We start from the raw sequence: 27,678 nt of genomic DNA on the forward strand, positions 1-27,678 counted from the left end.
ATTGGGGTCTTTTTCCTCAGCAGTGTAAAAAATAGATATAAGCATTTTGTGCATTTCTTCTGTGAATAAATGCAGAACACAACTGAATGTTATTTAATGGAAAGTGAACGTTGGTTTTTTTTTGCTTGTTAGATGCTCAAGTGTCTCTTGCTTCTTTTTCGTCTCAACCAGCACTTATCAGCAAGGGTTTTTTGATTTAATGTTTTGCAGTTAAGCTCATGGCCCAGTAGGGGGCTCTAGACACTCGGTTTCGCATACAGTACAGGCCATCAGCACCTAATTCACCTGCGATAGTGTTGAAATGTTTTTTCCTCTTCTTGTAGATTTGCCATTAGCACACACATTAGTATGCTTGATTTTACCTGTGTTAGATGCACATAAAACCAGTTGCTTGTCAAAAGTGAAAATGATGTGAGAAATCTGGTTGCTACTTTCAGGTAAATGATTTTTTTTACCTGAATTATATTTCTCAGCTCTCATATTTTTGGCTATCATCCTTTTATTGTAAAACGCAAGTACACCTGAACATATCCGAGGATAAAAGAGGCAGATCAAACTACCTAAAGTTTCTGCATTAAGATGCATTAAACAAAGCTTAGTCTAGTGCTCACAAATGAACAGTAGGTGGCGGTCATATCTTAACATGTGATTTTGTGTCAGTCACGTATATTCCTTTGTCAGTCTGATCTCTTTTTTTAAATTAATGTTTTATAGAGTAGTACTTTGCATTAGTGACACTCTTCAACTTGTATGTTGAGAGCTAAACCAGCAAACAAAGTAAATGTGATATCAAAAAGTAAAAAAGCAGTTTATTTGAAATCTACTCAAACAAAACACTGACAATAAAAGCACCATTGCATGTCCTCCACAATACTGGTCCTGATTCAAGAACACTTTATACATTCAGGTCAACAAATCAGTAAAAAAGCAACAACATCATATTTCTTACTTTGACATAATAGGACGCCACACTCAACACCGATGATAATCTTAGAAAAAAATAAAACTCTGATATATATATACAGTACACACATATATTACAATCAACAGAAATCACTGAAGAATCAGAACATCACAATGCAGACGTACAGAAAATAAAATGTTAACTAGCATCATTTTACAGTACAAAAAATCCCATTTTATGCTGAAATGTTCAAGCTATTAAATTAGCTTTTTAAATGAAAAGCAATATTTATCTAAGGTGAAAAAAGAGGAACAATTGCTTTAAATGCCTTTTTGGATGCAGTCCATTTTGAATAGGTCATCGCTGTGCCTCATTCCCAGCGACTTAAAATGCCAACTCTGAAACTACTCAGGAAATAGGTCTAATAAACTGATGTGTTTTTGAAATCCACTTCAACATAACCTGAATAAAGCAGAGAAGATTGTATCAAATTGTTCATTTCAAGATTTGTTTTTTGTTGTTGCATTATTTTATAGAATGTATCTGCTTTAACTTTCAAACTCAAAGCCTAAGAAGTGAATAATGGGACCATTTTAGGGAATGTCTCCTGGAAAGTGTTGTGCGTGGGCACTTTTTAATAGTCCTCCTGGAAGGCAATTCGGAATGATCTGGTGTGAACTCTCAATTTAATGAACCCAACACCTTCTAATGATGCTTGCCACTCGGGAAAACCGCGCACGTGTAAAAAATCCATTTGGTCTTCGGCATTCATTGCAATATTGTATAATTAGACGGTTTTTGCAGTATCTGCTACATCCAACCAGCATCTGTCCACCAAACCACCTCAAACGCATCTTTGTATATTCGCAGACACACCTGTTGACTAAAGTGCTGGCATCAGCCCACACGATAACACTTGATGTCTTAATTCTCATTTGTACTTACAATAGGCTTCGCACCTCAGGCGAATAACAGCAGCCTTCTTCAAAGGACAGTAATGCATGCATTTTGAAACAGGTTTGCACATGCACGGTTGTTATGAAATTAAACAATGTTTTTACGAATATTGAAAACATTATGTCCTTTCTGCAGTTCATTTACTGTACGTTAGTGGTTGTGTACGTGAAACCTGAGTTATTGGGCAACTATTAAACTTGAAGTCTTCATCCAGAATCTTGGAATGTTCACGCTGTGCATAAAATTACAATGGCCCTTTTATCACCTGCACTTTTGCACCGCTATTAAATTAAAAAAGTGGGAAATGTGATTGACACATGCTCACATGAGTTTCCCCCGCAGCGCTGACAGGTTAGAGATGCTATGAATGTGTTGAAAAGATGCATTTAACAGTCTCAACAGAGCATCATGTGGTTCTTGGTGTTCAAGTAAGATGAAAGCAACTGATGAGAAGAAAGCTAGATTTAGACTAAAGCAGTTTTTCAATATTGCATTTGAATTTTTTAAATAGTTAATTATGCTAATCCACCATACCACATCTTAAACTTGAAGCTTTGAGGCATGAGATAATTATTCATAAAGATTTTTATGTTTAAGAGACATCTAAATATAGACAGCTGGCAAAAGCAAGGCTAAATAAAAGATTAGGCCAAAAATAGACTAGTCATCAAATAGACCGACTTCTGTAGTCATTCATTCCTTTGTATTTGATGACTAGTCTTTTTTTGCACTATTTTTTCATCGACAGCCCAAATTTTAATCTGTTTTTAGCTAAGTAATCTATATTGAGACATCTATTATACATCTACCTGACCTCTTTAAAAAATGAATAAATAAAATGGGTTCCTTTCCCTGAAATAATTTCTTACACGGGTTGAAATGTAGAGTAATATTAATAGCTTTTCATGTTTTGTTGGTTTTTAGTAGTAATGCGCTGCCAAGTTAGGATAATGCAGCATGTCTAAAACATAAGACGGTTAGATTTGTTTTGGCAGCGTGCTAAAATTTAGTCCAAACTGAATAAAGCTTCGCAAAGTAAACAATATCTCAGGTACTTCTAAACTGACATAAGAAAAATTGTAGTGTTAGTTGTAAATCAAGTGATCATCGTAAACAGTATCTGGAGGTTAAAGAGGATTTTACAGCAGGTCTGGTATGATTAACTGAACACAAAGCAGCAAACATGTTCAGACCAATGCAGAACCTGACCTGCATCACTGAGGTGCAGTGGCAGCTGCCTGTAGCTTTTGGCTTCAGGAGGATATGATCCATTTCCTGAGCTTTTATTGAAGACAGCAGGAGTGAGCTTACTGAGCAGAGACATACTGTACAAAATTTAAAGAGGTACACCACTGTTCAAAATTTTGGGGTTGGTCCAGTTTGTAACCTTTTGCTCATTCAGGCTGCACTTATTTGATTAAACACAGTCATAACTGTAGTGTTGTTAAACGTTATTCCAACTTATAACAGCAGTTTTCTATGTTAATATATTTAAGAGTGTAGTATGTTTAAAGACGTCATTTCAGCATTGTTACTCTGGTCTTCAGTGTCAAATAAACAATCAGAAATCATTGTAATACACTGATTTAGCGTTCATAAAAGTTACAATTGTTGTTGTTGGCAGTGTTGAAAACAGTCATGCTGTTTTAATCAAGGTTTTAATTAGAATCTGACTGTCTTTGCTGTCATTTTGAATCAATTTTCTGTGTTCTTGCTGAATAACAATGTTAACTTATTGAAAAAAAGCTTGCTGACCCAACTTTTGAACAGTACTGTAGTTCATCCAAAAACTTGTCATCATTTGCTCACCCTCTCTCGTGTCATTCCTGTGGTTCTATTTTCATTAATAAAAATGAAAAACCACGTTTTAAAGAGCTAATAAAAAGTTTTTCCCAGCGACAATATAGCACCCACATCTATAAAATATCAAAAAGCATGGCTAATTACTATAAAAAGAATATAAAAGTTACATGTACGGATGGTCTGCTCTATTTCAAGTTTTCTGACTTTTCCTTGGAGAGCAACAATGAAAAGTGTCTGAATCCAAACTCTGAGTCAAATTGTAGCAGCTTATGGGTTTGGAATGGCACAACAGTGGGTAAAGATTGACAGAATTTTCATTTGCGGTGAATTATTCCTGTAAAGTCGTCATTATTGATACACATTATTGATCTTTTTATGAGTAATTCAGCCAGGCATTTCCTTAAATCGACTACAGGCTTGCATTCAGATCTGCCTCACTCCAATCAACAACCAATGGATGGAACCAAGCCCCTTTTTTCATGGTCTATAAACAGTTTAACTCAAATCTATATCAACATGAGAAAAAAAAAGTCACTTTTACTGTCACATTATGACTTCACTACACTGAGGTGTTACTTCTGACGTAGCAAACAGATTATAACACACTTAAATGAACTCCACAAAATAAATATCAAACACAAGTTGGACAGAGCGTGGGAGATAGATCTTTTAACGTCTCATTACCTTACATATGCATCTGTGATCTCACGTTAACAATCTGCTTTTCCACTTTCCCTTCTCTCTCTTTCTCTCTCCAGCATCAGGCCTGAGGGTGCACTGGAGTCTGAGGCCAGACATTGTGGGATATTTCTGGCTTGTATGTCTGAAGGTCTGGGCTGCTGGAGAGGTGCTGAAGGTCTAGTTCAGAGCACTCTACCGGAGCATGAAGCCCCCAGGCCGCCCGCTGCTCCACGGCACAGCAGGGTCTCACAGTAGACTGTCCTCCTAGCAGAGTGAGAATGACATGCTGGCTGGAGAGGGCAGAGTCCGAAGAGCCAACATCAGGTGTTTCTGTGGCCTGCCTGATGAGTGCCGTCGCAGGATCAGTGGAGGCCGATTCTGGTGCCAGAGGAAGAACCTCGCACCCATGCAGGCGAAGATCTGAGGTCAGCAGAGTGGTGATGTCATTAAACGGCAGGCGGGGATCTTATAAGACAGAGAGCACAAGTAAGACGCACAACAAGGTTATTATAGTTAATGAAAACAAACAAACAAATGAAAACTAAAAATGAAAAACATTTTCGTTAATGGAAATAAAAATAAAAACTATAAAACTATATATCTATAAAAAATAAAAACTTTCTTTTAAACTAGAACAAACTGAAACTATTGTGTACATACAAAACCAACAAACTAAAATTATAGCAAAAACGTCCTACGTCTTTCTAAATGTATTCAATACATAAGCCTACTGTATGCCTTTTAGAAGTAAATCAGTTTACTTCGGGCTGCCAGGTGTTTGACCTGTACGGCACCCCAGAGTCTGTATTTCTGATGCCATTTGCCAGACCGACAATGACAAAAACAATGATTGGACATGACAGAAGCACAATGACCGCATTAAATACAACCTGAGCAGACACTTACAATTATTAATTTAACACATTTGTGCCCAATAATGGGTTTTATTTCCGAATTAGTGATCCTGATCACGAACGAATCTTTCTTTTTAACTGTGTTGACGTAGTTCACCAAATCAAACTGAATCATTTGAAATGATTTGCGTCTCCAGTAAGCACTCTTATCCACAAACTACTTACGTTTTAACATGCCTGGTACTTCCTCTGACTCAAAATAAACATTTCCTGAGTTATTCAGGTATTAGAACAGTACATAGAGAGCCGATTTGAGAAGCAGGGAACAGATAACACTGCACATGCGTGATTCAGCAGGTGAACCGAACACAAACAGTACATGACAGCCTGGTGAGACCGAACTAAACTTGAACAACCAAGGGTTTAAATGAGAAGATCTGGTGAAACGCAAGTTTTTTTTCATAACAGAAAGTCATAATGGAATTTAAATAAGTGAATCATGCTTCAGTTGGGTTGCAAAACTTAATTGTAAGAAACCTTTTCTGATCATGCTGATGTTTTAACTGACTGAAATTATAATTGCTGACTAGGCTACATATTTTTGGTATGTTGAGTCCAAACATGGGAGGATTGTCACAAAAGTTCCCGTTAAATATCCGAACTTCCCATCACTACTGTGTATCTAACATCAGAAGCAGCCTTGCACACGTATTGTACTTAGGGCTATCTTGTAGGCTGTTGTATTTGAATTTGTGGATGAGTAGATGGTAGTGGTACATGGTAATGTTCATGTGTCCTCTGAATACATGTTTCAAAAAAATTTATCTTTGGTTGAGTTTTTATTATACAATATTTATTCTGATGATTTTGAATCTTGCACCTAACAAATATCCTTATTTAGAAAAAAAACATGTAAAACTAATACTGAAACTTATAAAAATGAAACTAAAACTAAGCAATTTCAAAACATAGAAATGAATAAAAACTAGTAAATATGCCTCTAAAGCTAATTCAAACTAACTGAATTTGAAAACAAAAAGTTAAAACGAAATAAAAACTAAAACCACTGAAAAATCCAAAACTATTATACACACACGATCGCTGTAAGCTTTTGAAATATGTCATTACAATACAGTATAAAAATTGTGTGCACACTATGTTTGGTGCAATACAGTGCTAACATTATTTTCTATGGAGACCCGGAAGATACGTGGTGGTGGGAAAAAAATTGGTGGAAGAAAAAAAAAAAACTGGGTGGGAGAAAAAAAAACAACCGTTTTTATGTAGTTAAATAATAAAAAAAAGGACTCTTTTTTTTATATCAGCTCAATATGATGGTCTATACACTATACCTACACACATGTCTGTCCAAACAGCTTGAAAAGTAGATTTTTCACCGTACTGTAGGTGCCCTTTAATGTAAAGAAAGTGGGATAGAATGGTAAAATATGGGAGAATAGGTGTTTGTGGAGAATAACGCAAAACATCTTTGCGAGGGAACGCAAAAACCTGAAAAATATGTTTTCCTATCACTCCGTTTTTTTTCTCCCACCCAGTTTTTTTTCTTCCACCAATTTTTTTTCCCACCATCACGTCCCTTTCGGGTCTCTGTAATTTTCCTAGTAAATAGTCTGATTACTTAGGTAAATGAACTTATTAACAATATGAATTTACTCTAAGTATAATTGGAATATCAGAGAGCATTTTGTGGTAATTTTGCTAGATTCTAGTTTAGTCCTAGTCCTGTGCCAAAAGTTCTTTTTATAGATTTTTTTTTCATATTTAATCTAACTTTCCTGTTTTTGTTTAATTTTAGTTGAGCAAATGTGTGAACATTTCAGTCTAGTTTTAGTCAATGAAAACATCTGACGTGACATTATGAAATGGCTAAAGTGTTATGAAAATAATTATATATTGTATTAATGTTTTTTTGTTTGAAGGACAGAAAAATCCTTCAGTCTGTGATATTATGGCTTAGAGCTTGTGCAAAAACAAAAAGATCACGGCTCTCATATATAAACATGACGTATGACCTAAATGGAGGGGTAAAATTTCATATGCCACTTCTCACTCAAAGATTGTGATCTATAAAAAAACAAACTTGACAGGAGAACGTGTGCAGCTGTAATTAAACTCCTGGTAAACATCTTTAACTTAAAGCCTAACTTTATTTAAACTTTAAACTCACTTTAAATAGTAATAGCCATGATCATTTATTAATTATTAGCAATTTATTCTAGCGCATGTTTAATTTTAACAACATTTAATTTATGAAACGTTGTCTAGAAACCTTCCTAAAATTAAACATGCGCTAGAATAAATTATTAACTGTGAGAGATAAAAGAGAACATCAGACAACATAAACGCCCAGTTGTGGAATTTTGAGGAAAATATCTGCCAAGATCATACTTTTGAGAAATACGTTGCAGGTTGTTTATTTATTTATTTAGAAAATTACCTTCCATTTTAAACTGTGAGCCTTTCTTTTCAGTGTCTCATTGACCGAATTTAAAGGTCATTTGAACGCATAACAACAGAAAATAGGATCAGGTTTATTTCATTTCCATGGTAACAGATAATGAGATAACACGACTAATCTGTGTTCAACGGGCCCCCATTAGAAACCATATTGTCATGCTGAGAGGTCTGTTTTAAATGGACTTGGATCTCTTTCTAAAGGTGATGTTTTGCCATGTGGTGTATAATAATGCGTTACAGATGGCACTGCCTTTATTCCCACTTAACATTCTCTAAACAAGTTGTACTTCATAGCATGTCATGCAAACTTACTTGATCTATTCGCTTCTGCATCCTGTGTCACTGTGCGTAGAGTTGACATTACAACTGATGCTGCATTACTGTCATAATGACCGTCACTGGCCGGTGATAAACAACCTGAACGTAGATTAGGATGAAGATTGGTAGAGGTTGAATAAATTGACTCAATGGATCAATGAATTACTGGTTTTGTATGTATGTTTAGAGTGAGTGAGTATATACATACGTGTGCACTTTTTCCTGAGTGAAGCTCGAGTCTGGTAGGTGACGCACACAATGGCAAACAGGAATGTTGTTAAGATGGCTGTTGCTGCACAGGCAGTCACAATGGAAGAAGCATTTGTGAGAGGGGGTGCTGAGGTCTGGACTTTTGCCACACCAGTCACTTCTCCTCCTAAAAAAAACAGAAGAATCACATAGAATGCCACAGATGTTATTTACACATACTTTTTGATGTGAAACAACTGATTCTGTACTTTTAAGGTTGTATGTTTTAGGTCTGTTACAAATGTTAGTATCAGCAAATAGTAAAAAAGTTAATTGGACAATCACTGAAAAACAAAAAAATGTACAAATTGCTAAGATTCAGTACATGATTTTGTGTTTACATAATTAAATACAGATTTGTGTTTTAAAAGTTGTTTTTACATAGAATACAATGTTTTGAAAAGGTTTGAAAAGTATTCAACACGTCACCATTTTTCTCAGAAAACATATTTCTAAAGGTCCTGTTGACTTTAAGTTTTCACCAGATGTTGATAACAACCAAAGAAATGCAGGTATGAAAAGAAAACAAATCTAATTAGTTTACAAATTAGGTTCCCCTTCGGATGGGGAACTCCAATGCTATGTGGAAACTTCCACTATGGGGATTTCGTCAGAATCCAATCATCTGAAAGAGTATAAAAACGGGCCAATGAAATGCCAATGAGTTGGCAGCGTCAGCGTGCACAGCTGGCGTCAATGACAATCAGTCATGCTATAAAGACGCAGCCAGTGCCATGCTCGACATCCTTTCGCTTTCAGAGCCTTTCACGAAGCTTCTGAGAGAGTCTTTGAGGGTATCTCCAACCTGTGTCTACAGAGAGAGATCGAGAAGCAGCTTCTCCCGGTCCAGAGCGCGTATACGCAGTGGCAGATGGTCGAGCTGGGTATTTCTCCCTTGCCTGGCGTCCTTTGGGTCCGGTCCTCCAAGAGCGGTTTGTATATAGGAAAAAAGCTTTCCTAAAAGAGCAACACGGTCGTGCAGCGCGTCTTTTTCAAGACGTCACTCCGACCGTGCGTTTCTGGATGCGGTGGTTTCCTATCCCCGGATGATGGGCACGAGCACAGCGTTTCATGTCTGGGGGTCCAGCATGTTAATGCGGTGCTCGCGGGCAGTGCATGCCATCACCGATGTCATGTCTGTTGCGCAGTTAAGATCGCGGCTCGCTCTTGCAAAAGAGCCACCCACCCCAGTTGTCCCCCGCACTGCGGTTGGCACTCGGGCAGATCTGAGGGTTTCAGTGAGAGTAAATCCGCCGCCCCCGGGCCGTGGACCTCTCGCTCCTCCACGCGCTCCATCCAAGCTTCAGGTGAAGAGAAGCGCTCCGTCCTTGGATGGTCGCTCTCTCACCTCATGACACCGGGGGTCAGATGTCCATCGCTGCATCGGAGGATGGGCTGTCATTGTCTGATGAGGATGCGAGCCCGCTCGCTCCCTCCCTCCGGGGAGGAGAGCGCGGCGTTAGCATCTAAAAAGCAGACGTGATGGCCGTGCTTTCTCGGGCTGCTTCGGCCCTGGGTCTGGTGATGGTTTATCCCCCAGCCCCGCGGCCGGACCGACTAGATGGGTGTATGTGGAGGATATAAGGAGGCAAGACCTTCAAAGCCTCCCGTCCCCTTCTTCCCGGAAGTGCACAGTAAGCTCACGCTGTCCTGAGGGCACTTTTTTCTGCCCGATCTGCGTGCACTTCCATCCTCACCATCCTTGGAGGTTGGGCTGTCAAGGTCTGACGAGGATTCGAACCCGCTCGCTCCCTCCGGGACTTTGAGCGCGGCGTCGAATCCAGAAGCAGACTTTGCGGCTGTGCTTCCCCAGGCTGCTTCGGCCGTGGCTCTGGAGATGGTTTATCCCCCAGCTCCGCGGCCGGACCGATTAGAGGGGTGTGATGTGGAGGATGAAGGCGAGACCTTCTAAGCCTCCCCATCCCCTTCTTCCTGGATGGGCACAGTAGGCTCACGCAGTGTGCTGCGTGCGCCTTCCCCCTCACCATGCACGCTATGGCCACCTACCAGCGCTACCAAGCGCAGGCGCTGGCCCGGCTGCGCGAGGATGGTTCTGACCCAGGACTGAGCATGCGCTCCGCACCGCAACCGACTATGCTCTTACAAAAAAAAAAAAAAAAAAAAAAGTCGGCTGTGTGTGCCCTGGGAAGGACGATGATCACATCCGTGATCCAGGAATGCCACCTCAGGCTAAACCTGGTGATGTGCGTGACGTTGACAAAGTTCGCTTTCTTAACTCACCCATATCCCAGGCTGGCCTGTTCGGCGACACTGGCGGTGAATTCGCCCAGGAATTCACGCCGGTGATAGAGCAGTCGGAGGCGATGGGCGAGGTCTCTATCGGCGGGATTGTATGACCGCTCCCCCCCGCCGAGCCATCCACATCCACTGCTTTTTCGCCGAGGACGCCCGCCCGCAGCTTTGCTTCGCCGCCCCCGCCTGCGCCTCCGGCCACGCGGCTGCGCCGAGCATCGCGCCGGCAACCAGCGTCCCCCGCCCAGGGCGCCGCTAAGTTCGGTAAAACGGACCGCGAAGCGTCCCTGAGGCGGGCCATCTGGGGAGGAGGGAATTTGCTCTTTCCCCGCTGGAGGGCGGGGCACGTTATTTAAAGGCGTAAAAAAAAAAAAAAAAAAAACGCCATCAAAATCCTCAGTGAAAGAGCACTTTTCCCCTCCTCCGGATGTGACAGCCCGAACACTGCCAGTCTGGGACGCTATGCCTTCCAGCTCGCAGGATCGGTGCATTTCGCCAATGGCTCATGGAGCACGAGAGAACGGTCTCCTTTCTCTCCACTCCCAGCCCCTCTCCTGGAGTTTGAGTGCGAGACGAGAACATCTCCTCTCCTGTGGGACCCCAGCGCTCCCCGGATGAGCCCACTCACTCCACGCTGCCCCGCCGCTGGCACGTCAGCGATCGTGCGGGTGGGACCATTTGCGGGGGCTCTGCCTGCCTGGTTAGCGCGGGCCAGCCCATCGCAATGGCTCATCCATACGACCAGACTCGGCTATGCGATTCAGTTCGCTAAACGGCCTCCCAGGTTCACGGGCGACCAGGGTCAGTCCTGCGTCCGCCCCTGTCTTGCGAGAGGAGATTGCTGTCCTCCTGGCGAAGGATGCAATCGAGCCGGCCCTCCAGCCGAGATGGAGCGCGGGTTTTACAGCCCGCACTTCATCGTGCCCCAAAAAAAAAAAAAAAAAAAGCGGTGGGCTATGGCTAATCCTATATCTGCACATTTTGAACCGCTGCCTTCACAGGCTGCGCTTCGGAATGCTTACGCAGATGCGCATCACGCGATGCGTTCGTCCTCAGGATTGGTTTGCAGCAATAGATCTGAAGGACGCGTATTTTCATATCTCCACACTTCCACGCCACCGGCAGTTTCTGCGGTTTGCGTTTGAAGGTCGAGCGTGGCAATACACGGTCCTCCCCTTCGGGCTCTCTCTGTCTCCGCGAGTTTTCACCAAGCTCGCGGGGGGTGCCCTCGCGCCCCTTCGGCTCGCCGGCATCCGCACGCTCAATTATTTCGATGACTGGCTGATTTTTAGCCCACTCTCGGGAGCAATTGATTATGCACAGAGACAAGGTGCTCCGGCACCTCCGCCCGTTGGGGTTTCAGGTCAACCGAGAAAAGAGCAAGCTCGCCCCCGTGCAGAGCATCTCCTTTCTCGGGTTGGAGCTGGACTCGATCACTATGGAGGCGCGCCTCTCACGAGAGCGCGCCGAGGTAATGCTGAACTGTCTGAGAGAGTTCGACAGGAAAAAAAGTGGTCCCCCTGAAATTATTTCAGAGGCTCCTGGGGCATATGGCATCCGTAGCCGCGGCCACGCCGCTCGGATTGCTCCATATGAGACCACTACAGCATTGGCTTCACGATCGGGTCCCCAGACGCGCATGGCACGCGGGCCCACACCGAGTGACTGTCACTGCGCTGTGTCACCGCACCCGCACCCCCTGGAAAGGACCCCTCCTTCCTACAGGCCAGTGTGCCCCTAGGTCAGGCGTCCAGGCAGGCTGTCGTTTCGGCAGATGCCTCCAGTATGGGGTGGGGGGGCCGTGTGTAGCGGGCACGCTGCTGCGGACCTGTGGAGGGGAACCCAGCTGCATTGGCATATCAACTGCCTAGAGCTGTTGGCAGTGTTTCTCGCTCTGCGCCGCTTTTTACCGGTGCTGAGGGGGCAACACGTGCTGGTCAGGACGGACAGCATGGCCGCGGTAGCGTATTCCATCCGGATGGGGGGTATACGCTCCCGCTGCATGTCTCAGCTCGCTCGCCGTCTGCTCCTCTGGAGTCATACGCGGCTGAAGTCGCTGCTTGCTATTCACACCCCGGATGGGCTCAACCGTGCGGCCAACAGGCTCTCACGGCAGCTCCTTCCCCGGGAGAATGGCGACTCCACCCCGAGTCATGCGTAAGTATGCACTCCCCCCAGTGAGCCTACTCGCGCAGTTTCTGTGCAAGGTCAGGGAGGACGAGGGGCAGGTCTTGCTAGTTGCGCCCCTGGCCCAACCGGACCTGGATATCAGAACTCTCCCTCCTCGCGACGCCCCCCCTGGCGAGTCCCTTTGAGAGAGGACCTACTCTCTCAGGGACAGGGCACCATCTGGCACCCTCGCTTAGTTCTGTGGAACCTCCACGTGGGGTCCATAAGACGCGACGAGGAAGACTTAGGTAACCTACCGGTGGCGGTGGTTAATACCATCACTCAGGCTAGTGCACCCTCTACGAGGCATGCCTACGCCCTGGAGTGGAGTCTATTCACTGAGTGGTGCGCTTCTCGCCGAGAAGACCCCCGATCTTGCCAGATCAGTGTTGTGCTTTCTTTCCTTCAGGACAGGTGGAGCGAAGGCTGTCGCACTCCACACTGAGGGTTTACGTGGCCACCATCTCCGCTCATCATGATGCGTGGATGGCGGCACCGTGGGGAGGCATAACCTCATCATCCAGTTCCTCAGAGGTGCGAGGCGGATGTTTTCCCCCGCCCCCCTCTCATACCCTCTTGAGATCTCGCGGTAGTGCTACGAGCCTACGTGGGGATCCCTTCGAACCACTCGACTCAGTATCCTTGAGATTTCTGTCCTTGAAGACAGCTCTGCTGGTCGTGTTGGCATCGGTTAAGAGGGTTAGGTACCTGGAGGCATTTTCAGTCAGTGACTCGTGCCTAGAATTCGGGCCGGCCTACTCTCACGTTGTCCTGAGACCCCGGCCCGGCTATGTGCCCAAGGTTCCTACCACGCCGTTTAACAATCAGGTAGTGAGCCTGCAAGCGCTGCCCGCGGAGGAGGCAGACCCAGCCCTTTCATTTTTGTGTCCTGTTCGCGCTTTGCGAATATATGTGGACCACACTCAGAGCCTTAGATCCTCTGACCAGCTCTTTGTCCATTACAGTGGTCGGCAGATGGGAAGTGCCGTATCTAAACAGAGGTTGGCCCACTGGGTAGTGGATGCCATCTCCCTCGCCTTTGGGCCAGGGTGAGCCGTGTCCCCCGGGGGTGAGAGCGCACTCCATTACGGAGCATCGCATCCTCCTGGGCGTTAGCACGCGGCGCCTCTCTGACAGACATTTGTAGAGCTACGGGTTGGGTGACACCCAATACATTTGCAAGGTTACAATCTGCGAGTGGAGCCGGTTTCCTCAAGGGTATTAGGCAACCCTTGGTGATTGAGGAAACGATTCGGTTGAGGTGTCGAAACACGCTTGCTGCGCCACTCTCCCTAACCCGGAGATACGTGCGCTTTTTCAGCTTTGTCAGTTTAGTTCCCCATTTCTTTGGCGAACCCTGCAGAGTTCCTCCGAGGCCCCCAGCACCTGACTCAGCGGAGGAGTCAGGTGTTGGCCCGTTACGTTGTCGGCATGCCCGCTGGTCAGCCCGCGTTCTGGGTATAGGTGCCTGCTATGTGTGATCCCCGCTGGCGATCCCATACGTTCACACAGCCACGGTATAGTCCCCCCTTTTAGGGCAGGCTCGTGTCTTCCCTCCCCGCTAACCATCCTTATGCTAGGACCCCCCCATCTCTGGGCTGGTCCATAGATTGTCACCAGGTCTCCCCTCTGGGTAGCAGGTGAGCTCCGCAGCGTCCTCCCTATCGGGACTGAACGCTTTCCCAACGTACTGTCGTATCAAAACCTTTTTACAGGGTTATTGCGACTCCCCGAAAAATATAACCGTTTCTGAACAGGTAAGTGAGGGCCAGGGGACACGTTGGAAGACTGTGTCTCGGGGCGTTGTAGGTGCGCTTGCTCTACTGCGTGGCACACCCTTCGCCAGGGGCGCAGTAAGGTTCTTTCGTTGTGGCGTTTTCCATAGATTTCCCCATAGTGGAAGTTTCCACATAGCATTGGAGTTCCCCATCCGAAGGGGAACGCTACGGTTACTAAAGTAACCCTTCGTTCCCCGAGGGGGGGAACGGAAATGCTATGTTCCTTCGCCACAACGATTGTCCCTTAGCTGTTGAGCGTGAAAGTCTCTTCAGCTAGAAAAGGATGTCGAGCATGGCACTGGCTGCGTCTTTATAGCATGACTGATTGTCATTGACGCCAGCTGTGCACGCTGACGCTGCCAACTCATTGGCATTTCATTGGCCCGTTTTTATACTCTTTCAGATGATTGGATTCTGACGAAATCCCCATAGTGGAAGTTTCCACATAGCATTTCCGTTCCCCCCCTCGGGGAACGAAGGGTTACTTTAGTAACCGTAGCGTTATGTGTAATAAAAAGAAAGGACACACAAAAAAAGTACTGGACACATGAAGAACGGGAGGTGCAAAAAGGAAGTGAAAGCCCAGACAGCAGCTGAAATCTTTTCGAAGTTATTCAGCAACCCTGTGTAAATTAATATTAGCTTTGTTATATTTTTATGTTTGTATCATTTGTGTTTTTACCAAAATCTGGTTTAATTCCATGTCAACAGGTCATTTGGAAATATTATTCCCAGGAAAAAACATGACGTGTTGACCCCCCACTCTATACATGACCGTTGTTAAAACAATCCCCTTCACACAGATCTTTAAAAACAACTTAAAAACCCAGCTGTATTATGCATTCCAGTTTATTACACCTAAAGCTTTTTTTTTTTTTTTGATTTTTGACTTTTTGGTGAAGTTTGTTTTTTTCCACTGTTGCCATTGGCTTGCTTGGTTTGAGACTTGTGAAGCTGCGCATTGATGGATTTTCTCTTCAGTGTTTGAACTTTCAGCAGTGAAATTTTAAACCACACTGAACTGAACTAAATTTCAACTCTGAAAACTAGACTGACAGTTTCAATTTACTAGAGCTTCTATGTTAAGCTGATTTGACACAATCTACATTGTAAAAGTGCTATAGAAGTAAACATGAATTGAATCGAATTGAACTTTTGTAAACTGTGGCATGAATATAATTTTATTGAATTATAATATAAATAATATAATATAAATTGTATAAAAAATATAGATAAGAAAGGAAAAGGCAAACAGCTTTCTAAGATGAAGAGGTGCATGTTTTTTAACGTATGATTACATTAAAAACTAATTTGCTCAAACTTATGTTCTCACTCTCCCAATCGCACATTGCTGCTTTTTCTGTAACACGTTTCCTGTTATGAATTAAGACGTTTACAGTTCATTGGTCTGTGGGGTCAAATTGCTTTCTCACCCCAGCTGAACCACAGCAGAGTTTGTTTGCAATTTGGCCGAGACCACTTCGTTCAGGCGATCTCAGACCAATTATTTTGGTGTAGATTTGAGCATGATTGCCATGATTGTTCATATATGCTTAAACAAACCAAACAAGGGAGAAAACGTGCCAGGTTCCAAAACAAACTCTGCAAATGAGCCAGGTGTGGAAATACCCTCACTCAATAACCACTGCATTTCATTACACAATGATTCTCACTTTTAAAAACACTACAACCACAACTGCCATTTTCTGTCCGCTTTCCTCTTTCTTAACGTTTGCCTCTTCTTGTTGCTGGCAGTGTATCTGATCAGCAGAATGCTAAAAGACCTCTGTCAATGCATGATGGAGTGGGTTAAGGGAGGATCGACCCTCAGTCCGTGCTGAGCACTTTCACAGGGCATTGACTGATCCGTCCTGGATAAATATCTCCCCTCTTACTTCACTCGTAATCACATTGAGAGAATAAAGAGAATAGAGATAAAACAGCGTGAAAAGAGGGAATAAAGAGGCTGAAGCACAGATAAGAGCATGAGAGAGTGCAGGGGTGAAGAGACTATAAGAGCGTAATAAGCATTGAAAGGACGAGAACATGATGAATTATCTTTGAGCATGAAATCAAAATATGAATGCACATGTTAAATGCACATTAGCCTTGGTTTGTATTTCTGTGGATGTGTGTGAGAGTTTTGTCATCTTGTACTCACTCTGATGTTGTACCAACCTGTCTGTCATGAGTGGAGCCAATTTAAAGGTGCCATAAAATGAAAATCTGTACATACCTTGGCATAGCTGAATAATAGGAGTTCAGTACATGGATATAACACTCAGTGAGCCTCAAAAACTGCTTTTTACTTCTTATACAAATTGGGTGATTGTAAAATCTTTGTGGAAAAAAGGCCAATTAGAACAAAGTCAGACTGTTACGTTCATATGGGATCATTATTATGCATGCCCAAGGCATTTCATTTTCTAGTGAGATTTTAAAATATTTAAAAAGGCATTTATTCATTCATTCATTTTCTTTTCGGCTTAGTCCCTTTATTAATCCAGGGTTGCCACAGCGAAATGAACCACCAACTTATCCAACATGTTTTAAGCAGCTGATGCCCTTCCAGCTGCAACCAATCTCTGGGAAACATTCACATTCATTCTCATACACTACAGACAATTTAGCTTAACCAATTCACCTGTACCGCATGTTTTTCCACTGTGGGGGAAACCAGAGCACCTAGAGGAGACCCATGCGAACGCAGGGAGAACATGCAAAGTCCACACAGAAACGCCAACTGACCCAGCCGAGACTCAAACCAGCGACCTTCTTGCTGTGAGGCGACAGCACTACCTACTGCAGCACTGCGTCGCCCTTTAAAAAGGCATTTACATTTATTTATTTATTTTATCTTATTTTATTTAGTTTTTTTTTACAAATGAAGTATGATTATGTTGCATGTGTTTACTTCAGTACATCACAATGTCTGTATAATGCTGCAGTCACACTAGAGTTTGAGCTTGCGAAATTCTGTCGTATGGTGCTATGAAAAGAGGTGGTATTAAACAAGATCATTAGACATAAAAAAGCGAGCGATTTCTCCTTATTTTAAATTTCTGTACAGAGAGATCATGTTTTGGTCTTCGATTGGTCTTATTCAGTCACGTAATAAGATTTTGCAGGTCAGAGTTCACCAAGCTTAAACCTTGCAACGCAATGAACTGTGAAACTTCTTGCACTAGCTTGTGCTGCCGGTCTGACACATTTGCCTGTGTATGAATTAGGTATGGACCAGTATAAGTTTAAGACGGTATGATAACCTTGGATAAAAATACCACGGTTTCACGGTATCACGGTCTTGTGATTACTGCTCTAAAATAAGTTCTTTTTAAATGTCTGGGTACATAAATAAATAAATACAAATTTTCTCCACTGAGCAATATATTTTATTTTAAGAAACATAATATTTTGAAACAGTAAACATATCCAGCTAAATGGTTAAAATAAGTCATTTACTTCTGCTGTCATTAGTTTCAAAAACACAGATTCCTTTACAACACATAAAAATACATTAGGGCTGCATGATGGCGCAGTGGGTAGCACGTACGCCTCACAGCAAGAAGGTCGCTGGTTCAGTTGGCATTTCTGTGTGGAATTTGCATGTTCTCTCCGTGTTGGCATGGGTTTCTTCCGGGTGCTCTGGTTTCCCCCACAATCCAAAGACATGTGCTATAGGTGAATTGGGTAGGCTAAATTGTCCGTACTGTATGTGTGTGAATGAGTATGGATGTTTCCCAGTGATGGGTTGCAGCTGCAAGGTTATCCACTGTGTAAAACATATGTTGAATAAGTTGGTGGTTCACACCCCAGATTAATAAAGGGACTAAGCCAAAAAGAAATGAATGAATGAATGAAAAATACATTAAAAAACCTTAAGCCTGTTTCACACCGCAAGCGTCAGCAGAGCGTGAGCAGCGCGTGTTTTTTCGGCGTCCATGTTAACAGATTAGAGCTTTCATACCGCACACAGCAGCAGCGCGTCAGTGCCGCGATAGTTTCGGCGCTGGGTCTATTTTTGCCGCGCTGCTCACGCTCAATTAAAGTGACAGTGCATTGATAAAGACCAAAACACATTGAATGACAGTAAAAGTAGCAATTTTACCCAATAAATGCGGTAATAATATCCACTGATTTATATATAGTCAATCAAATGACCTTAAACGATTAAAAACTGCAACAAACATTTATTTAGGCCCAAAATATTTATTCTCGCGAGTTGTAGTCCATAGCGAAGTGTATTGTGGATAGTGTAGTTCGACACGCATGCTGGATGATGTGAGCTCGCCGTGTGCTATGCTGCTGAAGCAGAGGAAGAAAGCTTTATTCGGCTTTGTTTTATGTTCACTCAAGTTATTCCACCCAGGAGCTGTTTTGTACTGTGAACCTGACAACACGAAAATAGTAAAAGAAGGGCATCCATTGATTACTTTTGTACGACTCATCCTTTGCACGAGCTGTTACTCTGCCACTGGACATTACTGAAGCGGAGAAAGTAACACTAGTTTGATCTTGTATAAATATCATTATAACTATATTGAATAAAAATTATTATAACTAGGCCTAAAACAACCTGACAATCAAAAACCAAATGACATGAATGACACTCCTCATAAAGCTTGAGAAGCATGCAGTACTGTATGATCTATATCATTTGTAAAATAAAGACTTGCAGGTTAAAGAAACAGCATAGGAGGAGGTTGCCGCGAGCCTTGGTGCAGATGAAAAGTTTTTTTAAAAGTGTATTTGTATATAGAGAGAGATAGGTAACCAGATAGAATAGACAGAGATAAATTAAGCTCTGCAGCAAGCAGCCAAAGAGCTGCGCGCTGCAGACGCAGCTGGTGTGAAAGGCAAACGTCTGTGTGCTGCTTCTGCTTTTCATACGCGCTGCGCACGCTCTGCTCATGCACTGCTTTCGCTTGCGGTGTGAAACAGGCGTTAAATTTACCTTGGGAATGGTGTAACAGAAAATTTCTGCAGTTTTAAAACCTAGACTTTTCCAAACCGTGGTTAACCTTAAAACCAGTTATCGTCCCATGCCTACTATGAATGCAAATCTATGGGGAGAAAAGTTTAGTGTGACCGAAGCTTAAGGGCAGACATTGGCAACAGATGTGGAGCATCAGATCAGAGCACATTAATATTCATGATCTTTCTAAATATGGTCAAATCTGAGAATTTATTTTAAAGGTAACTCCTGAGGTTATACATGAACAAATAAAACTTTCTGGAGAAATTCTAAAATTACCTAAGCCACATCCCAACTATGCAGACATCAGAGAACAGTTAACTGATTTATTTAAATGCACTTTGCGGCACATTGAAGGAATATCCAAGTGGGTGGATAAATTTATGTCCCATTTCCACTGAGCGGTGTGGTTTTGTAGAGTACGGTACGGTGCGGTACTTTTTATATCAGTTTCCACTGTAAGAAGTATCAAAATAGCAAACTGTACCATACCACATTTTTGGCACCCTTTTACAAGGGTATCTGCCTAGCACAACATTACAGTACTAAAACGGGGGAGCTAGATGGCTGAACGTCATCGGTTTACAGATAATCGTCACCAGCGCAGACAACAAGCCAGCAGAATGAAAACACAGGAAGTGCTATTTTTTAATACACAGCAGAGATAAAACTTTTGTTAAATTAGTAAATGTAAACGTAATACAATGATGGTGTACAGCAAAGAACCATCCTAAAACAGCATGTCGTCATCTTTACACAAACAGCCACATGCCAAGATGCAAGAACATGATCTGCTGTGTGTCGCTCACTGCTGTTTACGGGACTGTTCACATGTAAACATGGAAAGTGCAAGTCGCGCCACTTCCTGTCTATTTGCTTCTACATTAAAAAAAATGAACTCGAGAGCTAAAAAGACACAATATGTGAATAGTCAGTATGGCTTTAAACAAGGAATTATATAATCCTAGCACCAATGCATTTACCGTAAACGTGGTGGATCTGAGGGCATAAATGGTCTAATCATGTGACTTCAGCAAACAATGATTCATCTTTTTATGCTGTTTTGAACCTTGGCTTCAAAATGTTGTGAAATTCTGATGGTTCAACGTTTCAGACTGATTCGATTTACTAAACTCTTGAACCAGTGTCTCATATATAGTTCAGATTTGTTCAGTGCATATTATAACAAAAAAGGAGAGTAATATTCATTTATTTTTAAAAAAGTAATTAGCCTGGTAATAAAGCACTGCAAATTAATACACAAACACAAATTATACTGCTACTTCATATTTATAGGTATGTAATGATTATTAGATTATGTTTAAGAGATTAGACTTTCATAGAAACCTTTGTAATTTGATTGTTTTTCTGGGCTTGTTAACATTAACAGCATGTCAACAAGCAGGTTCTGCCAGTATGTGATTTCAAGCACTTTGAAAGAGTGAATCATATTTAAAGCATGTGCTTCTAAGAAAATCGTTTGATTTCTCCATCACTGCTACACCATCCAGAATGTTTCCACAGTCTCCAATCCTGTAGGTGGCAGAAATGCAGATCTTATGCTTTTTGGTCAATTGTCATTTGAAACACCAATATTGTGCTCCAGTCCTCAATGGATCATTGCTATGTCTATCTCTATGCAGAGTTTGTCCATCAGAGTGGGAGGTTTGAAGGGATCAAGGGATCTCCGATGAAATGCATTACAGCATCTCAAATTAAACAAGTGTAGAAAATCCTACCCTTTAAAATCATTTATTCCACTGGGGCCTTTGAAGTGCCAAGTGTGGAACGACCCTACAATATGGCGGTCATAGCTTGTTTTTAGTCAGATGTACCCTTTGAAGGCAGAATTATCCTGTTTGAAATGCGGTGATAGAGTGTGAATAAAAAAAACTCTTGTTGCCATCTAACCACACATGTAAAGCACTGGATGGTGAACAAAGAAGCAGTTGTGGCAATCAGAATTTTACTAATAAACCATTTTTGTATGGCAATTTGGTCAAAATTTACCTAAAAAGATTTTTGTTGAAATTATCTTTTGTTAAAAGGAGGAAATTTATTTACAGGATAGTTCACCCCTAAAATTTAAATTCTGTAATTAATTACACACCCTTATGTCATTCAAATCCTTCCTTTCATTTTCTGAACACAATTTAAGATATTTTGATGAAATCTGAGAGCTTTCTGATCCTCCATAGACAGCAAGAGTAATGAAACTTTCAAAGCCCAGAAAGGTACCAAAAACAGAACCATCGAAACCCTCGTCAAAAAACAGACAATTTATATGAAGCAACAGGAATACATTTGTGCACGCATCTCTTCAGTTCAGGACGAGTGTATGCATCCCTCACCTAATGTACAAACAGAGGAAGTCTTTGCAAATGTGTGAAGATTTCAACTAAGTTGCATTTCACTTGCATATTTTTGCCCAGCCTTACTGATTCAAATCAGAATAAACAGATGTCAGCTGAAAACTGAAAGTGATTTTTTTTCACTCAAAGTTCTTGGTGCCTTTCTATGGAAGTTCAGAAAGCTCTCGGATTTCATCAAAAGTATATTCATTTGTCTTCCAAGATTAATGAAGATTTTTAAGTTTTTTAAATGACATGAGTGTTAGTAATTATTAACATGTAGAACTATCGCTTTAAGAAATTTTCCTGTAGCATCAAATCCACTACAGTTTAACCCTGAAATGGCTCTTAAGGGGCAAATAAATAGGATGTATTTTGTTCAAAAAAATACAAAAGATGGGTGAAGTGTAACAGGGTTGAGCAGAACTTAGGGGTCCGGAGACATGCTTTAAATTTGACACGGTGCTCAGACTGAAAAGTCATGCTGGTGTGTTTTCGGTTTGGTACTCACGGCTACACTGTATGTTTCGGAAAGGGGTGGGTCCACAAGGAAGACATTCCAGGTCTTCTAATCCATCCAGCCGCATTTTGCTGTAGAAACTTCAGTAAGAAATAAAAGCATTTATTTTTTGAAAACCAAGATACAGGTGTGTTCTTATACAAATTTGGGTGTGAAGTTGTGTTTTGTGTGGGATGATCGCAATTATCAGCTAGAGAAATCATGTTTGGTAGTATTGTTCCGTGTGTGAGAAAGTCTCACCCTGGGAGGCAGTTTCCACACACTGCGTTGTCTGTGTGTGTGCAGCGCTTGGTTTGGTGTCTGTTGAGTCTGCGGCAGTTCTGGCACAATCCACAAGGGTGAGAACCCCAGTCTTCTTTAAACCACCGTACATCGCAGACGCCACACACAGCCGGCACACCTACACCATAACCACAGTCCTAACAGCCCACATGCACACAAACATATTAAGTAACATGATAAGTGCATTGGATGTCAAACAGTTTCTGAGAACGCAGCTTTTGTAACCAAGCCCAGTCTTGAAGTCATTTAAGGTCACGCTTAAGCCTCTGGTGGCAGACATGTGACATTGCAGCATGTTCACATTGTGCACATGATGTCTTTAAACATAAACCTAGGTCCAGACTTTTAAAAAAACATCACATTTAAACAGTATTATTTTGAGTACTATTAATTTTATATGTAAAATTGCACAGAAAGATATTTATTAACTGTTCAATTGCATTTTTGTTTTGTTTTTAGGATTATTAAACTATAGCAAACTATTGAGGACAAATATAATTAGAACAACTAATCTTTAGATATGTTATATTTTAGTCAAGAATTATTAAACCAGCAGTCAACTATAAAAATATTTTTTATGTTAAAGCTATTGGGGTAAATTATTTACGATAACAGTATTGCAGCCTTTCCAATTAAAAGTTTAAATAAAACAAAATTGAATGATTTTTTTGTGTAATCAGTCATGAATCTGACAAGCAATTTCTGTTTTTACACCATTTTCTACAGCCAAAATACAAGTGATATGTGAACATTTGGAAGGGCAGGGCTGCTGGCTGGCTTTAGAGTGGTTTTCATCTGGTCAGGCTGGGAGACCAATCTGTTGACCAGCTAAACCAACTGAGCACCATCTAATATGACCAACAAACCATCATTGGCTTGCTGAACCTGTTCACCCTATCAGTATGAACATTTACAGCAAAATCAAATATTTATTAATACAGCAGTATTATGTTGCCTGCATACAATCTTACAACTTTAATCAAAAAGGGATGTTGACATTAACTGCAGGGGATCATCCATGCCAGATCGTCTACAAGCATTTAAAAATAAGTGAGGTTAATTATATTGTTAGCTGTTGCTTTCTTCAAATAACCCCTAGGCTTGTCAAATGTTGATTATTTGAATCGAATGACTTTGCAAACATTTGTCTTACAGTAATATTTCTATCACACTGTAGGGCATTTTCTCTCTCTCTCTCTCGTTCTGTTACCTCTTTCAGCTCTTGGCCGGGTGGGCACTGTGGGCACTTGTGACATTCTCCATTGTGATAATACTCGTCTGTCAAACAGTCCATTCCATATCTGTGTGAAGGTCAGAGAAAGAGTTCAAACATGTCACACTCACAACTGTGCATGACAGCAAACACAATGGAACAACAATAGTTTAACATCACATTGTATTTTACTTTAAAATAATGTATATTTGGTTTGTTAAAATTAGTAATTAAATTGTAATCCACAGTGGAAAAAAACGTAAAAGTATCCAGTGATTCTTGTCACATTAAAATAGTTTTATTTATTTATTTATTTTAATCAGTATAGGTGTTTCAGTACTTTTTCTGTTATTAAGTAAATGTTTATTATGTTACTTTAGCATCATGTGATGGTATACGGTTTTCATGTGATTGGTCATGCTATTGGTCATGTTTTACTGACATATTTTATACATTATCAGTACATTTGGAGGCAAATTGCATAACTTGATTTTTCAAATGGATATTAACATTATCACTTGATGGAAAACAGTTATAATTTGTAAAATATGCAGACAGCAACACAATGTGCCATTCAGTAAATTCTGGATAATTGTCAATATTTGTTATACAGTAAATTTCCTCACCCACAGCTACCACTTTTAAACCAGATTTTTGTACAGGGTAGTTCAGTTTTTGTCTTTGAATTTGCAAATAAAAAATTTATTCAAAACCCAATTTAACCTAGATAGCTTTTAAATTGTTGTATAATTTATATCTGTACCATTACTGGAACATATTGAACTATTATAGTTAATAGTAATAGTAAGTTTTAATTTAAGGAACATTACATTTCTTTTAGGTTAATATTGTAATTCAGAATGGGATTTAGTTCATTCATTCATTCATTTTTTTTTTAGGAAACGTTAAATATTACACAATTGTTTAAACAGAATCTGCACAAATGTAGAACTAATCAATTTAAGAAGTATTTCACAGTCTATTTAATTTATTAGCTATAGTGGAACTCTGAAAAAGCGGTTTAGATCATACTGTTTAAAAATATATTAAAATAAAACAGTCCTTTCTTTTATGTTTATTGTAGGCAATCTAGTGGAAAAAAGGACTTTTTGAACGAGTTATAAATCACTACTAGTTAAAACTATATAGATTGTTAATAACAGTAATATTTGCAGCTTTTCATATCCTCAGATATATGCATATTAAATCGACTAATTGATATCGCTCTGCTAACTGAAAATAAAAGAAACACAAAAGAAAAGAAAACAGTCCCGCTTATTTCGTGGAATATAGGCTACACCGTATAGTCAGCTTCAGGGTGTACATTCGTTTCGATAATAAAGATTAATGTCCATTCGCGTTCATTCATTCTCAATCTGAGAACACGGAGAAACAGATCAAGAGAGAGCGCACATTCAGGTGCCATCTAAAACAAAAATACCTCCGTTAAATGATCTGCTGGGAATAATCTTCCCGAGGCATAAAACACAAGAAAGGTGCTCAAACTGAACTAAGTAGGGCGCACAGCTACGATTCAGAAGTAGAGAGCAGCGCACCGGCTACTAATCATCAATCTCCTGTAAACTCACGTATTAGGGACACTTTCATCCGCACTTACATTGTAGCAGGGGCAACTCTCGGCAGTCACTTAATTCTCTGTCCCATTAAAGTAAACGTCTCCTGTGGCTTTGGGTAAATTCGGTCCAATTTAGCTTGTGGTTGAAGCTGTTGACTGGCACATTTGCCCTGTGCGCTGCAGTGCGCTGCGCTCGGGGACAGACAGGAGGCATGTCAAGACATGTTCACACTAATGCGACTCAAACCCGCTGCAGTCTAAGGAGAATTGGGATGCGCGTACACCATCTCAAAGTCATCTCATTAAGAAATGTGATTGAATAGAAATTGCTATATAGCGGCATTTCTGTTATACGACTGAATCTGAAACAGAACGATATCTGTTTGGTATCTTGTGGCACATCAACTCAACCACAGACATCCTGTATATAAATGTAAAGTGCATTTAAACCAAACAAAACGAAAAACAAATATCTAAACTGATTAAGATTAAATATTTTTTTCAAATGAAAACGTTTAAAACTTTTACTCGAAGTTTTTACCGCAGCAACATCTTATGAACGCAAGGTGGCGATAATGAACGCATTGACCTTTGAAGTGGCTTTGAATGACCTTACGTAACTAAAAAAGATTTAAATTACATAACAATTCATTTCGGTTTACAACATGACAATGCATCATATTCATTTCAGCTCATCTCATTGTGTAACAATCATTATGGTACTCTGCATTGTGTTGCATTGCATTATTAGAGTGCATTACCTTAAGTTGAACGCTGCAGCTCACAGCAGGTCATGTTTACTTTCATCTTCAGATCAATTTTCTCTGCAATTATCGCACACAAACTATTCTGAAAATGTTGAGCTAAGTGAAGAATGTTTTGTGCGAGCGATTGTGGTATACGTGTTGATGAAAAGATAACTGCAAAGACATGTATATTTTTGTGAGAGAAGGAGAGAAAGAGAGAGAGAGAGAGAGAGAGAGAGAGAGAGAGAGAGAGAGAGAGAGAGAGAGAGAGAGAGAGAGAGAGAGAGTAGGAGGGCACTGTAGCCTTGCATAGCATTCGTAGTGGTTTTGGCAAAGGAAGAAATAACAGATAGGGAAAGTGGGAGAGAGTGCATGACAGAGTAGTTTTATATTTTGTCAGGGTTGTTGTGTCTGAACTTAGACCAGGTCAGAGACAGTGTTATGGACAGGTTGTTTTGTCCCTTAACCAGTCTTAAGCAACTTGAATTACAGAACACCAGGATTTTATATTAACAGAAAGGTTTTACCAGTCAAACTGATAGTTCAGTCATTGCCGTTGTGTGTTGTAAAAATATATATAAATTAAGTTTTTCATATTTTGTGATCATTTTTTAATCCTGGTTTTGAATTGTATTATTACATTGATCCCAACAACTTCTTGTGAAATGTTGAAAAGTTGAAAAAGTGCATTTTATTTAGAAATTTGAATGGGTAATTTGAGTGGGTTGCTATTGTAAATAACATTACTATAACCTGCTAATAAACTTACAGTAATATTTTCTTATTTTACTGATTTAGTTCCTGAAATATTATTTGTAATAGTTTTTTCAAAGTACTAAAATTCACTTAAAAATTCACTTAAAAAGTCACTTTGTTAAACTCCACAGTTGAATTTTTAACATATGAAGTTGACAGAACCGTAAATAAATAGATAAAACAAACAGTGAAGTGCGTAATACAAAACCTGTTAATTAACTGATACTTTTTACAGTGTAGATAAAGACATGTGTGCTCACCTCACCCTGAATCTTATCATAGCTGTTCCTGTCCTCTTCCACATCACACACTTCCTTATCAGAAGTGTAGATTTGCTCTGACCTCCAAAAACATGTACGTGTTTTGACGTCCAACCTCATATTTAAGTCTAAGGCAGATATGATTCTATGAAGGAGCCCCAGACAGAGTCCTTCAGACTACAGGATAGCAAAAAAAAATACAAATAAAATAATGCTGGAACTGATTAAGAGGAGAAAAAAGAAAGCTGTTTAATACATTTGAAACCGGAGCGCTCGAATTTTAGGATCGTGTCTAACAGAAGGCATGTGTGCCTGGCTGAGTGTGCGCTTGTGCGTCTTTTGTGGGAGTTTTTAAGTATGAAGGCCGTAGAGCAGAGCCAGACTCGGGAATAGTTCAGATAAGACCCTAAAGACCTACAGTACGTAGTTCTCAACATTAACTAGTACAGTTACAAGGGCATATTAAATTATAAGTGGTTTGAGTTTAAAAGCTAATTCATCCTTGATACAGCCGCGCAGATGTCCCTGTGCACCTGCTGTTGACAGAGGAAAAAC

The 27,678-nt window shown here is 41.0% G+C and overlaps 1 protein-coding gene across 1 annotated transcript; it reads right to left on the bottom strand.

Annotated features, from left to right (window-relative positions):
- Window positions 1-789: 789 nt before the first annotated feature.
- eda2r (ectodysplasin A2 receptor) lies at window positions 790-25,532 on the bottom strand. Its single transcript, XM_056458088.1, has 7 exons — window positions 25,404-25,532; window positions 23,783-23,873; window positions 22,531-22,709; window positions 22,282-22,370; window positions 8,204-8,371; window positions 7,990-8,094; window positions 790-4,810 (listed from the first exon to the last, which is right to left on the bottom strand). Exons 2-7 carry the CDS (start codon window positions 23,864-23,866, stop codon window positions 4,425-4,427), a joined length of 1,011 nt encoding a protein of 336 aa, XP_056314063.1. The 5' UTR covers window positions 23,867-23,873; window positions 25,404-25,532; the 3' UTR covers window positions 790-4,424.
- Between the last annotated feature and the right edge of the window lie 2,146 nt (window positions 25,533-27,678).

This window comes from Danio aesculapii, chromosome 5 (genome assembly GCF_903798145.1).
Source record: "Danio aesculapii chromosome 5, fDanAes4.1, whole genome shotgun sequence".
In the NCBI taxonomy this organism is placed as follows: Eukaryota; Metazoa; Chordata; class Actinopteri; order Cypriniformes; family Danionidae; genus Danio; species Danio aesculapii.

Bases quoted from the DNA above. Each gene is read 5' to 3' on its own strand.
- eda2r (XM_056458088.1), bottom strand. From the start codon at position 23,866: ATGGACTGTTTGACAGACGAGTATTATCACAATGGAGAATGTCACAAG. The intron at 22,710-23,782 runs GTAACAGAACGA...GTGGGCTGTTAG, and splicing joins CCGGCCAAGAGCTGAAAGAG to GACTGTGGTTATGGTGTAGG. The intron at 8,372-22,281 runs GTGAGTACCAAA...TGTTTTTTTTAG, and splicing joins CCGAAACATACAGTGTAGCC to GAGGAGAAGTGACTGGTGTG.